The 15,652-nt window shown below is 36.0% G+C and overlaps 1 protein-coding gene across 7 annotated transcripts in view; it reads left to right on the forward strand.

The window, feature by feature from the left end:
- PEX5L (peroxisomal biogenesis factor 5 like) overlaps window positions 1-15,652 on the forward strand; it is a 301,860-nt gene that overhangs the window by 147,190 nt on the left and 139,018 nt on the right. For 4 of the 7 annotated variants that reach the window (XM_053565447.1, XM_053565448.1, XM_053565446.1 and 1 more), the window contains one exon: window positions 15,505-15,609. The exons of the other annotated variants lie outside the window; for them this stretch is intronic. In XM_053565447.1, the coding sequence (XP_053421422.1) occupies window positions 15,505-15,609 (105 nt within the window). The remainder of the gene's footprint in view (window positions 1-15,504; window positions 15,610-15,652) is intronic. 7 annotated transcript variants of the gene reach the window in all.

Consider the following 15,652-nt stretch of genomic DNA (forward strand, 5'->3'; position numbering starts at 1 on the left):
CTGGAAGTTCTAGCCAACACAATCAAGCAAGAGAAGGATATAAAGGGCATCTGAATGGGGGCAGAGAAGGTCAAGCTCTTGCTTTTTTCTGATGATACAATCTTATACTTAGAGAACCCCAGAGACTCAACCATAAGACTCCTGGAAGTGATCAAGAAATACAGTAATGTTTCAGGGTGTAAAATCAATGTCCAAAAATCAGTAGGCTTGCACATAACAGCCAAGTTGAGAAGCTAATCAAAGACACAATTCCCTTCACAATAGCTTCTAAGAAAATGAAATACCTAGGGATATACCTAACAAAAGAGGTAAAGGGCCTATACAAAGAGAATTATGAAATCTTAAGAAAAGAAATAGCAGAAGACATTAACAAATGGACGAATACACCATGCTCTTGGCTGAGAAGAATCACATTATTAAAATGCCTATACTACCCAAGCAATGTACAGATTAGATGCAATCCCCTTTAAAATACCAACATCATACTTTGAAGAACTGGAAAAAATAGTTCTTCATTTCATATGGAACCAGAAAAGAACCCATATAGACAAAGCAATTTTAAGTAATAAAACAAAACTGGATCCATCATTCTATCAGACTTTAGGTTATATCACAAGGCCACAGTGATCAAACAGCATGATATGGGCACAAAAATAGAGACATAGACATATGCAACTGAATAGAAAATCAGGAGATGAAACCAGTTTCTGATAGCCATCTTTGATATACCAAGCTAAAGCATACACTGAGGAAAAGAATCCATATTCAATAAATGGTGCTGGGATAACTGGATAACCATATGTAAAGACTAAAACTGGACCCACACCTTTTATCACTTAACAAAAATTGACTCAAGATGGATAAAAGATTTAAATCTAAAACAGGAAACAATAAAAATCCTAGAAAAACGTTTGGGAACAGCTCTTGAAGATGTTGGCCTGAGGAAAGATTTTATGAAGACTACATCAGTGGCAATCACAACACCAACAATAATAAACAAATGGGGCTCAAAGAAACTGAAAACCTTCTGCACAGGTAAGGACACAACAATTAAAGCATATAGACAACCTTCTGAATGGGAAATGATATTTGCATGTTACAAGTCTGACAGAGGCATGATAACTAGAATCTACAGAGAACTCAATCAACAAAAAAAGAGTAAACAGGGTGGCGCCTGTGGCTCAAAGGAGTAGGGTGCCAGCCCCATTTACTGGAGGTGGCAGGTTCAAAACTGGCCCCAGCCAAAAACTGTAAAGAAAAAAAAAAGAGTAAACATTCAACATTCCCATTTATTACTGGGAAAGAGACATGAACTGAACCTTCTCTGAAGAAGACAGACAAATGACTAATAAACATACAAAAAAATGCTTATCATCCCTCATCATCAGAGAAATGCAAATCAAAACCACCCTGAGATATCACCTAACCTCAGTAAGAACTACCCATATCATAAAGTTCCAAAATTACAGATTGTGGATGTGAAGAGAGGGGAATACTTTTATGTTGTTGGTGTAAACTAATTCGCTTTGGACTGCAAACTAATACAGCCTCTGTGGAAAGAAATGTGGAGCATCCTGAAAGAACTCAAATTAGACCTCCCATTTGATCCTGCAATCTCATTACTAGGCATCTACCCAGAAGAAAAAAAATCATTTTATCAGAGGGACATTTGCACTAAATTGTTTATCACAGCTCAAAGGCCAAGAAGTGGAAACAAGCCAAGCGCCCATAAACTAAGGAATGGATTAGCAAACTGTTATATGTATACTATGGAATACTTTTCAGCCATAGAAAAAGATGGAAATGTTGCATCTTTTATATTAACCTGGATGGAGTTGAAACACATTATTCTTAGTAAAGTATCACAAAAATGGAAAAGCAAATATCCAATGTACTTAATACTAATAGGAAACCAGTAGACAAATCTAATACATGCCCAAGAGAAAAACCAAGTCAGTTCAAATTGGAGGGAGGGGGCACAAAGAAAGGGGTTGAGGGAAAGAGGGGATGGGATTTGTGTGCTCCCAGATTGATGGGCACAATGTAGGGGGTATATGGCACATCTTTTGGATGTGAGACTACAGGAGAGACTCTACCTAACAAATGCAAATATTGTAACCTAGTTGTTTGTACCCTCACACTAACCTGAAGTTAAAACTTTTTTTCAACCTGTCTCTTAAAATATCAGTATCATGTAGTTGTTTTTGTGCTTAAACCTAAAATCCCATAATTTATTATTTAATGAGTGGAACTGAGTTCAGGCTAAATCTCTTTTAAATGTTAATTTAATCTCTTTTGATAAATATCTGAGAGTTAGAAAGAAAAAAGTGGAGGCTATAGGGGATCTGTTTACAGCAGATTGGGAAAACTTCATGGGCAACTTAAAACTGATCATGTCAAATTATTCTTCTGCCTATTTAGAGTGGCTTTAGACATGGAGTGTGGACTTATTTCCAGAAAATGGAATTAACCCAATACCATTCATGAACAAAATGGTCTACCAAAAGGCCCTACTCCTTCAGAATTGGAAACAAGAAACGAACGTGGTATCTATTTATAATTCAGCAGACAGATGAGTGAACTAATCAGTAGAAATATACACTTTTGAAACTGCTGGAAATATCTCAACAATCTGAAAGTCTTCTCTGTTGAATCCGTTCTTACATTTTGAAAGTTGAAAGTCATCTTTTTCATTGTGATTATATAACCTTGGTTGGATGGATTTCCTAACATGGCTCCATGTTTGTCAATCCTAGAGGACATAAAACAGGCTGTGAATTCATTAGCAATCTTATAGTACCTTGGTGTTTTTCAGCTGTGACTATAATGGGCCAAATCCAGACTTGCCTTGGATTTCTTTTGTTAGAGGAAGTCCATTAACTTTTTCATGTCATTATCATGTGGCATTATCAAGTTACTATTTCAAATAGTAAATTGTTCTTTCAGATACTATGGATCCCCAAATGCACATTAAAAGTAATTTACTTAGCTAATAGGATTTCACTTATTTATAGCATTATTAGAGCATTATTGAATGCTCATTTTTACATATATTACCTATTTGATCCTCATAAAAACACTGCAAGGTCATGAGGCAGTTGTTAAAATCTTTGCCGCTTTCCAGCTTAGAGAAATATGAAATATCTGCCCAAGATCACATAAGAAAATGTTGTTGTTTCTGAGTCTCAAACCCTTCGTTTCTAACTCCACGTCCCATGCTCCTTCAAAACAGACCCTACCTAACTTTAGCATCCCCGTGTATACATAGTAAAAAGCTATGCTGCTGCATGTGACTGGATTAAGGCATCCCTCAGCAACTTGAATTGATAAAGAGGCAAATAGAATAATCCTGAGAAGAGGCAGGTAAGTGACAAGTATTTTCCTCCCCCTCTGGTTTGTCAATTGATGAAGATCCTCTAAGAACAGAAATATAGAATACCAGGACTTAGGACCAGGCACAACCCAGACACTGGCTTCAAAACCACTAGAATCTTACCCTCTGGAGTGGTCACCTGGTTGTCTTACCTGAAGCTCTTAACTTTATGGGTATCAATAAATATGGTGGGGGAAAAAATAGAAAAGTTTTATTTTTTTAATAAGCATTTAGATGGTAGCTCAAAGAGCAAATTTCATGTGTCTGTTGATATTCACAAGAAGAGTTCTACATTTGAAACTAATCAGGGCTGTAATTATACTCAGAAAGTTTGACAGAAAACTAAAATGAATCTGTTCATCACCTGCACACCAGTAGAAATGTGAATTACAGATTTATGGTGATGAGCAAAAAGGAAGCTGGCCTTATTTAAAACATTCAGGTACTTCAAGAGTTCTAATTTATTGGAAATCCCTTATGAACATCTTCCTAAGATGATGTCTTCATGCTTAAGTCAGAACAGGCCAGGCTGTATCTGACAGCCAGAGGCAAGCTGTAAGCCCTGCCCCAAAACATGTGCAAGAGCATTCTACAAATAGAAATAAGCAAACTACCCATAGTACATGATTGCTTTCCAAATATTCTCTTTTTTTAGGTCTTTTATAGCTGTTCTATTTTTATGTACATATCAATTATATATGATGACTATATTAACTAATTGAAGTCTCTAAAATGCACAAAATTGAATAAACTTTTAGTTGGAAACAAACATCTTCCTTGGAGCATTCAGATTTAGAAGTCAAAAGAAATTTGCTTTTTCCCAAGAGAATTATTTTCAAGAAGTCCAAACTGTAATGTGAGGTCATATGGCTAAAATCTCAGTCCAGTTGGAGAAGGCACAACTTTATTGGCAGTAGCAGGCCACTCCAGGCAAAAATCTTCATTTGAATTTCTTTTGGGCAATTCTCCCTGACAATTAGGTCGTGATCCATTACAGGCCAAGGGTTCAGAATTTCCAGTATCCATGAAATCCTTTCGTACAGATTAGAAATCACAAAAGGAATTAGGTGAGATTTACAGTTACCTTATAAATAAATTGGCTGTAGATTTTTCTAAATACTTTATTGAAGTACAAAAGTAAGATCACTTTGCAGTCATTCATAGGTGCTGGTTCAATTCCCATATTAGTGTGCTTGGGCTTCCATGACAAAGTACCACACAGGTAGCTTAAACAATAGAAATTTATTTTCTCTCAGTTTTGGAAGCCAGAAGTTTACAATCAAGGCGTTAATAGGGTTGGTTTCTTCTAAGGCCTCTCCCATGGCTGTAGATGGCTCTCTTCTCCCTGTCTTCACAAAGTCTTCCCTTTGCATGCCGTGTCCCAATTCCTCTTGGTATAAGAGTACCGGTCATACTGGTTTAGAACTCAACCCAAAGACTTTCCTTTGACTTAATTGCCTCTTTAATGACCCTATCTCCAGATACAGTTACAATCTCAGATACTGGGTCTTGGGGCTTCAATATAAGAATTTTGAGGGATACACCTCGGCCCATAACAGGTATTTCTAATTCTAATGCATTAGAAACTGGTTTCTCATTTTCTTCTGGTGGCTGGATTCAGCATCCTGGTCTTGCTTCTGACTCTTGATTTCTGTGCCTTATTAATCTCTTTTAGTTTGAGTCATCTCAACTCTGGGCTTTGATTCTTCATTGCAGAGATTCAGGTTTCCTTTAAATTTACTCATAGATAAGATATTTTTTCCATCCTCTTCCATTTTCTCTACCTCTGTTGCTGTTATTAAAGTCTCCATACTGTTCTCACATCTATTTTTCAGTTTTCCTTATTGGTCCCTCTTATGTTCCTGTGGCTTCTAAATTCAAGTTCATTACAGTATTCTCTATCACAGCCCAAAACTGGAAAAACCCAAATGTCCATCAGCAGTTGAATGAGTAAACTGTGGTACATTCATAAGATAGAATCATTGCTACTTAACTCCATAAATAAATACAAACATAATACCCTGTTTCCCCGAAAATAAGACATCCTCCGAAAATAAGACCTACTTACAGGAAAGATAAGACATCCCCTGAAAATAAGACCTAGCGCATCTTTGTGAGCACACCTTAAAATAAGACACTGTCTTACTTTTGGGGAAACAGGGTATTGCACCCGTTACCACCTAAATCATAAAGACAATTAGGGCCAACAGATTCCATGAACTCAGCAGTAATAGTTACAGTCAACCCATACTTATTGAAGACCTACTATGCACCAGGCATTGTGGAAAGTGCTTTCATGTGTATTGTCTCATTTAATGCTCACAAATTTATGAAGTAGATAAATAGTAATGCAATTGTGTTTTCAGAAGGTAAAATGGAAGCTTAGAATATAAAATCAGATCTGGGATTGAAACTCTTCTCTTCTGATCCCAGACCCAGCCTTGGTGCCAACAGTGCCACATGGCCTTCTTTCTCCTCCTAGCCACAGTGATCACCTTGACCACACCCGGCTACACATTCACTGTGGCTCGTAACTTCCAGGTCTTTTTATACTTTCCCCAACTTTTCTCCACAAGATGAGAGACTATTCACCTGCTTTCAAGGAACCCAAAGGCATTAAGAGGAGCCAATGTGGGCACATGGCTAATGACCTCCAGAAGGATGTTAAGATAAGCAGAGATGCCAGAGTCAGAGCCAGAATTTAGAGCAGGAATCCCCAAAGTCTCAGCTTCTCTTTTGGAGCTGTTTCAGGGAAGCCGAGTACATGGAATATCTTAGCTGCAGATCTTGTTGGCTAGTAACTTGAGAACTTGGCCTAGTTTCTATAATTTACTTTTTCTAAGTTTAATCAACTAAACCTGGCCATTTGGTAACTGGGAACAAGCTGATAAAAACATTTGCACCTGCCAGAAAATGAGGATAGCCCCAAAGAAGCTTCTGAATAGCCAGGCTCCAAGACCACAATTCTGGCTCATCATTTCATAATAGAGTTTGCCCCATAAACATTCATAAATAAAGAGAATTACAATTCACTAGTTAATCATCATCCTCAAGAATAAAAACAATACAGTATAATTCTATGTTATGACATCTTGAAATTTCGATTCAGAAATTGGTTAACAATATATTTAACGTTAGGTTTTTCCATCTTTTTTGTTATTTAAAGGAGGGAATTTAATCTCTTGACTCCAAGATAAAACTTTCAATATTTAAAGGCCTCCCATTTGATAGGGGATGGAATTCTTCCTTGTGACTTGCTTTTTTGATTTGGCATGTATATTTTATTTACTAGAGACAAGAAATCAGGGAGTGCATCTAATCACCAAGAGTCCCGGAGATAATCATATGAATCTAAGGAAATTTTCTCATGGTCCTGACCATATATTCACTGACAGGGATTTTTATTTATTATATTTACTTTGGGATACTTTCCAATCTTAGAAAATGTGGAAGAGGTGGGAGTGATAAAGGAACAAACTTTTTATACGTGTTTTCTCCCCAGTTTCCTTATGATCAAGCTGCAGTATTCCAAGATCTTGGATACTAAAGAGCCTTGTTATCTGCATACATTTAGAAACCAGGTCTCAAGTCCTATTCCTCTACTTTCTTATGAAAAGAGGCCATGTCTCACCTACCCCTATACACAAAACACATTGAGTCAGCATAGTTTAAGCAACTACCTATACTGGTGATGAATGATTCTTATATTTTACTTTCTATTGAATGTTGGGACTTCCATCCTTTTGTGCAGGTAAGGTATAGTCTGCAGTGCTTGTATTTGGAGGGTAATTTTTGAAAAGAAGAAAGTAATCTTTAGGTCTTTGTATTTTAGTCATTTTCTTTTTTCTGAAAAATAACCAAAAAAAAAAGTGCCCATTTGCAAATGATCTGAGATATTTGAAAATAACAGTAACTCATTCATTGACATTCCATTTTTTAGTTGTATATTTCACACAACTTTAAAGTCCTCTTAAATCACAACAAATTGGGGTTTTTTACACACAAAAAGAAAACATCTCATTCAATATTTACTTCTTAATTATCAAATACGTACTATTTATGCCAGTGTGAAAAGAAAACTGATTATTTTTAGCCAGAACACCCAAGACAAAAAATGTTGCTTACAAGTACATAGTAAAGAAGATGGTCCTGAAGATAAAGTAAGTCTCAAGTAATTTAAAGCCACATTACTCAAAGGAAGGCTAAAAGCAAAACTTAGCTAATTCAAAGATAGTGGTAGATAAATGAGGAGTGAGCACTGTTACTGTGATCATTTGGGTGAGATCATTTGACAAGCAAACAGGATAGATAAACCTTGGGACATGACAAGACTGAGATGAGGGGGAGGGATAGTTAATCTTCTCAAAAGAACAAACAAATGGTAAATTGCTTGTGGGCAAATGGTTCTTGTTAATTAATTCTTTTTATACATTAAAAAGTTGTTAATTAAAAATAAACTCTGATCTGTCCTTCAGAGCAAATTTTAAACATCTTTACCTGGTAAAACTTCATTAAATTTAATGAATTTTATTTAGATGCTGGAAACTATTTCATTTCCTTAAAAGTCTTATTAAAACTTCTTATCTAATTCAGAATCACCTTCTGTCAAAGCCGTCCACATTATGTGCTTTCCAGTATCTTCAACAATTTGAAAAAGATAATAACTCCATTGCTTCTCGGCCTTTTGGCTAAGATCAAGTGTGAAAAAGATAACCCATACATACCGTTACCACCCTGTGTCCCCGAAAATAAGACAGTGTCTTATTTTAAGGTGTGCTCCCAAAGATGTGCTAGGTCTTATTTTCAGGGGACGTCTTATCTTTCCTGTAAGTAGGTCTTATTTTCGGAGGATGTCTTATTTTCGGGGAAACAGGATAAGCATACTTGATATACGTATTCATTGCATGCCCACAAGTAACTCTACCAAATAATGCAAAATGGTTAAAATGGAATAAACACAATCTTTGCTCTCACAAGGCAGTTTCACTAATGAGACATAATCAAAGGATATTTTACCCAAAAAAGGATAATCACAAGTTTCCAAGGAGGAGCTTAACCTGCATGTGCAGCTGAGAAATCATGAGAACTGGACAGTTCTTTCTTTCTCTCTCTCTCTCTCTCTCAATCTGCGGTGTGTGGAAAAATGGCGAGTAATGCTTTGGATTAATTGGTGACTCTGGTCATTAAAAGTTGATTGTTTAACAAAAATAGGGACATGAATTGACATACCTTTCTCAGAAGTGCTCCTGGACATTTGGGAATGCACCCTGAGGCAGGCTGAGGCGTGTTGTCTGGCAGAGAGAGTGCTGGTGATCTGCCCCAGCCCCAAACACTCCAGGTTTTTTTGAGAGTGCATTTTAAGGAGTACAACCTGAAAGCTACTAATTGGGCACTTGCAATTATTGTTTGTCGATTAAAAACTTATAAAAAGAAAAGGTTTGTGACACTGTTAGAAAAGATTCCCTGAATCTATAATAACAGAGCAGCAGCAGTAGCCAAGGGCCCAGATAGAAGTACAGAGTGGTGGGTGGTGGGTGCAGCAATAGACCACCCAGAGGTTACAGAGACACAGCTCCAGAGAGAACGCAGCAGCACAGAAGACCCCGGCCCAGGAGGAGAAAGGCGATTCATCCCCTAGGAACAGTAGACATAGCTTATAGGGCCACTTTACTTTTAAGAATCCACAAAAATGTTTAATTGTACTGTCTCTTAAAATGAAAAGCCAAAGAAATGGACTGTTTCATAATAGTTTATGTATAATAAATCATTCTGGATTATTTTTATATTCATATCAACACAGTCACAAAATACAATTTAATTGTTTTTTATTTTTATTTTTTGCAGTTTTGGCCAGGGCTGGGCTTGAACCCACCACCCTTGGTATATAGGGCCAGCACCCTACTCCTTGAGCCACAGGCACCGCCCCAAATTAATTTTTTTTAATGGAGTAGGGAGCCCGGGAAAGCAGAAGTGTACAAAACCCATGAAATGAAAGTCATAATGTCATCCCGCACCAATTGTTCAAGCCCAGGAACATAAATGTGCATATGGGGAGCTTGGAATCCCAGTCTTCTCATGGGTGGAAGCTTCAAGTCAAAGACCATGCAGATTGTTATCCAAGGCTTTCTCCCACATTGCCCAACCACACACAGGTCTGAAAGTGTGAAACAAAAAGTGCCAGTTAACACGTACCATACACCAAAGGCTCAGCAGTGACATGGTAGAATGTAATTAGGGCCACTCCTCATTAATCTCAGAAGACTTCCTAGAAAAAATGGTGACCTGGAATAGTGTGCACCTGCTGCGTGGAATAGAAACAATGCTGGAAATGGGGGGGATAGTAAGGGAGAAATTGGAAGGGTCAATTGGAAATCTTCCTTTTAAGTGCCCTATGTCAGTATTTTAAGTAGATAGGCATTAATTTCTGTGCTGGAACTTGACTACCCTTATTAAGGAATCATAAATCACATTTTCCAGGTGCAAACAGATCAGAAAATCAAAGATGAATTCATTACAAGTTATGAATTCCACATGTTAATGTCCAGTTAAGGAAAAAGAAGTCTTTGCTTCCCAATTATTTACAGCTAGGTCTATCTGTTCTTTGTTCAGGAAGTTTAAAAACAAGAATTGACCAGTATGCCAAGATTAATTGTATTTTTATCACTTAAAAAACTTAACAAAACATTCTGTTGAGAGGGAAATGAGTCAAGAACCAGCATGTTCTGATCCCAAGCTATACTGGAAGAATTCAACTGGAGCACGCCTTCTGGGAAAAGACACAAATGGCAGGCAAGGGTCGCCAGCATGCAGAGGCTACTGAAAATGTTGCCTGACCTGTTCCCAGGGAGGGAATTGGAAAAGTGCATAACACTAACCCTGACATCTATCTTCCCAAGTGAAAGAAGGTTCTTCCGGCTCTGTACATGAGAAGCAAGAGCAGTCATCAAAGATTACCTTTTCTGTGGCCAGTTTCCTATAGATGATTAAATCTAGATTGCAAACTTTGTGAAATGTTTAATTTTTTAGCAGATGCAAAACTGAACACCACTTCATTTCAAACAATATTACTAAAATTATGTAGATAGCAGTATTTATTTACATGTACATATATATAAAGAATTATATTCCATATATCCATACTTGTAAGCTTGACAGTAGTGAAGCTATCCTTAAGACATACTAAGAAATTGTTCAATCATCAATATTGTGAAAATAAAATATAAAATTTTGAAAAACATTATGAAAATAGCAAAAGGTTTTTAATTTTATTTCTATTTTTCTCAATTTTTGGCAAAAATATATAGTAACTTTTATAATCAGAAAGAAAAGAAGCTATTTTTTTAACTTGTATGTTAGACAGTTTTGGGTTAGCAGGCATGCCTAGTATTTGTAGTCTTTTAATTTTTTGATAGATAATTTTGGAAATAAAGAATGATAAAAATAATTTTTAAAGTATAAATTCCAAGGTAGCAATAATCTGCAACTATAAAAGTGCTTATCAGTGGGCTCTGTAACTGTGGAATTACATACTTTAAGATTACATACTTTAAGTATATTATGCACCCAAAATAGACCTCAGAAAAATCCTAGGAAAAATGTCTTTTAATGGAATTTAGGAGGCATTTAATAAGCTTATAAACCTATTAAGATCTACAGATTAAAAAAGAAACTTAGACACATGAAATGTTTAAGTTAGTTTTCCATGAAGATGAAAAGAGCAAAAGCATTTTGTTATAAATGTGCTCCTGGGCGAAGTTATTGACTGTCTCTGAAAATGTTTGCTGAGAACCAGTCTGTGTGATTATAGTGAGAAGTGGCCACTATGCAAACTTTGAGTGCTATCATGAACAACCCACATTTACGGCAGTCAGAAAGGGTGACCAGGGAGAGCCCTCCAGCCTGACTAAGCCAGAGGAACAGATAACAAGTGTACGGTAGAGAAGGGAGGATGCAGGCCCAGGAAGCTGGTCTGGGTCCTATCCTGGCTCAGCCTCAGAATGACTTTGAGGCCTTGGCCAAATCACACTATCTCTAAGCTTCAAAGTCCTCACCTATCTATGGAAGACAATATCTACCCCACAGACTTATGAGATCAGATGAGTAAAATTACATCAAATACCTAGCAGAATGCCCAGCACATGGTAGCTTCTCAAAATAACTTAGTAATTCCTTTCCCAGTAAGACAGGCCTGGAGCCAACATCTCCTCATCTGAAGACATACGATGCAGCCTAATGTTCAGCCTTGAAGGATCCTGTGATGTCTAATATTTTGTGCTGGGTTTCTCACATCCTATATTTTAAAAAAAGAAAAGAAGTAGGCTTCTTAAATGTACGTATATGTAAAGAAATATATTCAGCTGAGTGTGGTAGCTCACGCCTGTAATCCTTACACTCTAGGAGGCTGAGGCAGGTCGATTGCTTGAGCTCAGGATTCAAGACCAGCCTAAGCAAGAATGAGACCCCATCTCTACTAAAAATAGAAAAATAAGCAGGGCATTGTGGCGGGCATCTGTAGTCCTAGCTACTCAGGAGACTGAGGCAAGAGGATCTCTGGAGTCCAAGAGTTTGAGATATCAGTGAGCTGTGATACCACAGCACTCTACCCAGGGCAATAAAAAGAAATATATTCCATATGTCCATATGGGTTTTCTTAGTAAATGTTAACACCGCTTGTTAGACTCCCTGTTTCATTCATTTGTGCTTGCTCTTATAATAGAAGTTAACAAAACATTACTCTTAAGAATTAGTATTAAGAATTAATAGTATTAGTATCACATTTGTTAGAAAAACTATGATTTTATCTATTTCCTTGGTGAGGAAACAAATGATAAAAGAAACAGAGAAATGTCAAAGAATTTCCCAGCACTAAGAAAAATAAGAGTTTCCTCCTTTGCTAATATAGTTTTCCAAACAATCAAAATTTGTCAAGAAATTGAATATGGAAATGGGGAAAAAGTGATTTTGAAATATTGCTTGAAAATAAGTAGACATAAATAATTGCTGGAAGATGTCATGATGTGATAATCAACTTCTAAGATCAGTTTTACTGATCTTTTCTGTTGTTGCTAAGAATGATGGAGAAGCACTCAGGCTAAATGTGATCTAAAGTATATAAACCAGTTATATGCTCTAATATATAATCAGCATATATTTCATTTTTGCTTGCTTCATGTTGTTTCAAGTAATAGATTGATATTGAGCCCTTGGTATGGTTATATTTAGAAAATTGAGTTTGAAGCTTGAACAATTATACATGTATATTTCTTGCAATATTTTAAGCTACTGGCTTCAAAAAAGAAATAGGCACAGTTATATAGCCATCAGCCCTGCAGAGATGATGATAAGCAAAACTGTATAGTTTCATGAATTGCCAAATCAATTATCAGTCAGGTTCTGAATTCCAGAAGCATTTTCCCACAAGATAAATGGACAAGTCAGAAATAACACAGCTTGATTGCAAGATACCAGATGAAAGTGGCAGTACAATCTGGGAGAAATTTTGCTCTGATATACAAGCTACTCACTTGACTTGGCAATAGTTGTAGACATTGTATCTGGCACCATGGAGGTGTCATTTTGGCAGTCCTTCCCATTCTGCTCTCAGACGGTACCACACTTGTGAGGCTCATGGGGTATTAACTCAACAGCCAAAAGGCTGTAACGAAAAACGTTGCTAGCAGGCACTAACATGGGTATCATGACTCTTTTCAGGTAGTAGGTGTAACCTTGAAGAAAAAGTGGCACTGTCTTCAAAAAAGTGACCTGACCCTGGCTTTGGTGGGTTTTTACTGCAAGAAATCAAAAGCACCGCATGTGTTTATTGTACATCCTTTCTAGCTGACCACTGCTTTGTTCTAGAGTTCAGCATGAAAGGACTAATTTTTTGTTTTGTTTTTGTTTTTGTTTTAGTGAAATGGCATGTCCCTCGCTAATTCTAGCTATTATAGTTGCACATGTAAAAAATATCTCTATGTAGTTTACGGATTGGTAGCATTTCAAATAAATGGTATATTAAAAACTTGACCTGAAATTTTTTGAGATGCTTATCAATTGGCATTTTCTTTTTAGCACATAAAAAAGAGTCTGAATTATTATATTTAAATAAAATTATACCTCGTAACATTAGATTTGTTCTTTTAAATATAGTAGGAATTTAAATATGAGCATGCCACTTTGTTTATTGCTATATTATTAGAATTTCTTGAAGCATGGAAAGAATTATTCACAGATAATTTTGTCCTTTTGAAAAAAGTAAAGCTGTGAAAATATTTGTTATAAACTATATTTAGCCTATAAAGAAGTGTAGCTTATAAAAGTGTACCAAGTTTATAGTGTGTAAAGTTTCATCCAAATACTTTTTATATTCTGATAAAATGTTAAAAAATTAATAATGTCATAATAAATCTTTTCCCAGAATTCAGAATTGTATGCATCTCTATTTTAGGAAGTTCACATTTCTTCATTAAAGAAGAAACCTGGAATTATTATGTACCTTGATTTGTTAGGCAATGAATCATTAAATTTTCCTTTATTCTTCTAGAAGTAAGTTATTCTAATAATTGTGACCACATAAACTTTTCAGAACACATATGAAAATAACTACTGAAACATCCGATGTTTCTGCTGAATAAAATCGCTAGCATTTGATATTCCATTTCTTAAGTAACACATTATCATTCAACAATGCTTCTTATAAAGTCAGACCAAACAAACAAACGCTAAGCATTGTAAACAGATACACATATTTTCAAATTTAATAACTACACAGAAAGTTTTTTTGTTCTCATAAGTAAAAGCCACCGCTGGCTACATTTTAGAAAGTCAATGCCTAAGAACATGGACTTGCTCCCTGGAGTAAACCTGCCTTCTAAATACTGAAAGCCCTTGGAGAGTCCAAGGTGATGTCATTCTATCCTTTTTTTGTTGCATGGGAACTATTAAGATTTATTAATCTTTGGATTTAATACCAACCCTGGCTGTTAATTCCCTTTGCAAACAGCAGATCCCCATGTATCCATTTTTGTCTTTTTGCCTATGATATCTCTATCTGCTATGTTTGTATTTTAAAGAGATTCACAACACAGATAGATATGCCTGTGTGCTCTTAATGTAAAATTATTTTTTCCAGGGAGGCTCTGCCCAGAGACCTGAGAAAATGGAAGTTCTTTGTTTTGAAAATATTTAATTATTTAATTTTGTGTAGTGTGAGAGGTTTCTAATTGAGTTGGGAAAATGATATTTTGTTTTGTTTATTTCATTTTGCCATGTCTACTCTCAAAACTTTAATAATCTGGTAAACTCAAATAACAGAAAGCCAGCACATCCCTACAGTTCGTAATTCTGCTTCTTTGAGGAAAATAATGTAGGGATATGTGTGGGTGTGTATATATCGATATACACATTATATAGATATATATGGAGAGAGGGAGATATATGCCTCAATGTTAATTATCTCTTATTTACATCCAGATTTATGGGTTCTCAAAACATATTTCTAAAGTTCTATTAAAATTAATTGGTCTCAAAACAGAGAGAGTTGCAATTTTTTTTCCACCAAGGTCTGCAAAACAAACTGAGTGAATTCCTGTTATGTCAAGCCACTTGAAGAATTTTTAGAGATTTTTATCATATACGTTATTCCTTTTATCTCAATTCACTCTAAAACAACAAAGTCTCCAGAGACCAACCAGCCAAAGTCCTCTGTGGGAGACAGATCCTGATCCTAAACTGTCCCAAACTCCTCATTGTCATTCAAAATATTTAGGGATGATATAATAATAGTTTATAAATGAACATAACAGGCAACCCATAGTGTTTTTAAATTGACATTATTTTCAAATGTTCATGTCATGTTAATTGCTTTAAAATATATTATACATATAAAATATTATGTTAAAATTAAATATAATATGTCAGCTTTAAAGGTGAAAAAGTAGCTAACTGAAAGTTCACAGATAATCTCTTTTCAGATTTTGTGTGTTTTCTCCTCAGCCAAAAGCCTCAAGATTCACTTGCAGCAGCCTACCTCTTCAATTACGTTGGATTGCTCTTTAAACATTAAAATATCTTGTAATAAATAATAAGTTAAAGATTTCTCCTGACACAAGTCATTGTTGATTTCACTGTTATAGGGAAAAGGCTCTAGGGCGGCAGATAAGGCTGTTGCCATGGTGATGAAGGAGATACCGAGGGAGGAGTCTGCTGAAGAAAAGCCCCTCCTTACTATGACATCACAGGTGGGCAGACCATAGGGTTCAAGTAGAAAGCTGACATATGTTA

This window comes from Nycticebus coucang, chromosome 16 (assembly GCF_027406575.1).
Source record: "Nycticebus coucang isolate mNycCou1 chromosome 16, mNycCou1.pri, whole genome shotgun sequence".
Classification (NCBI taxonomy): domain Eukaryota; kingdom Metazoa; phylum Chordata; class Mammalia; order Primates; family Lorisidae; genus Nycticebus; species Nycticebus coucang.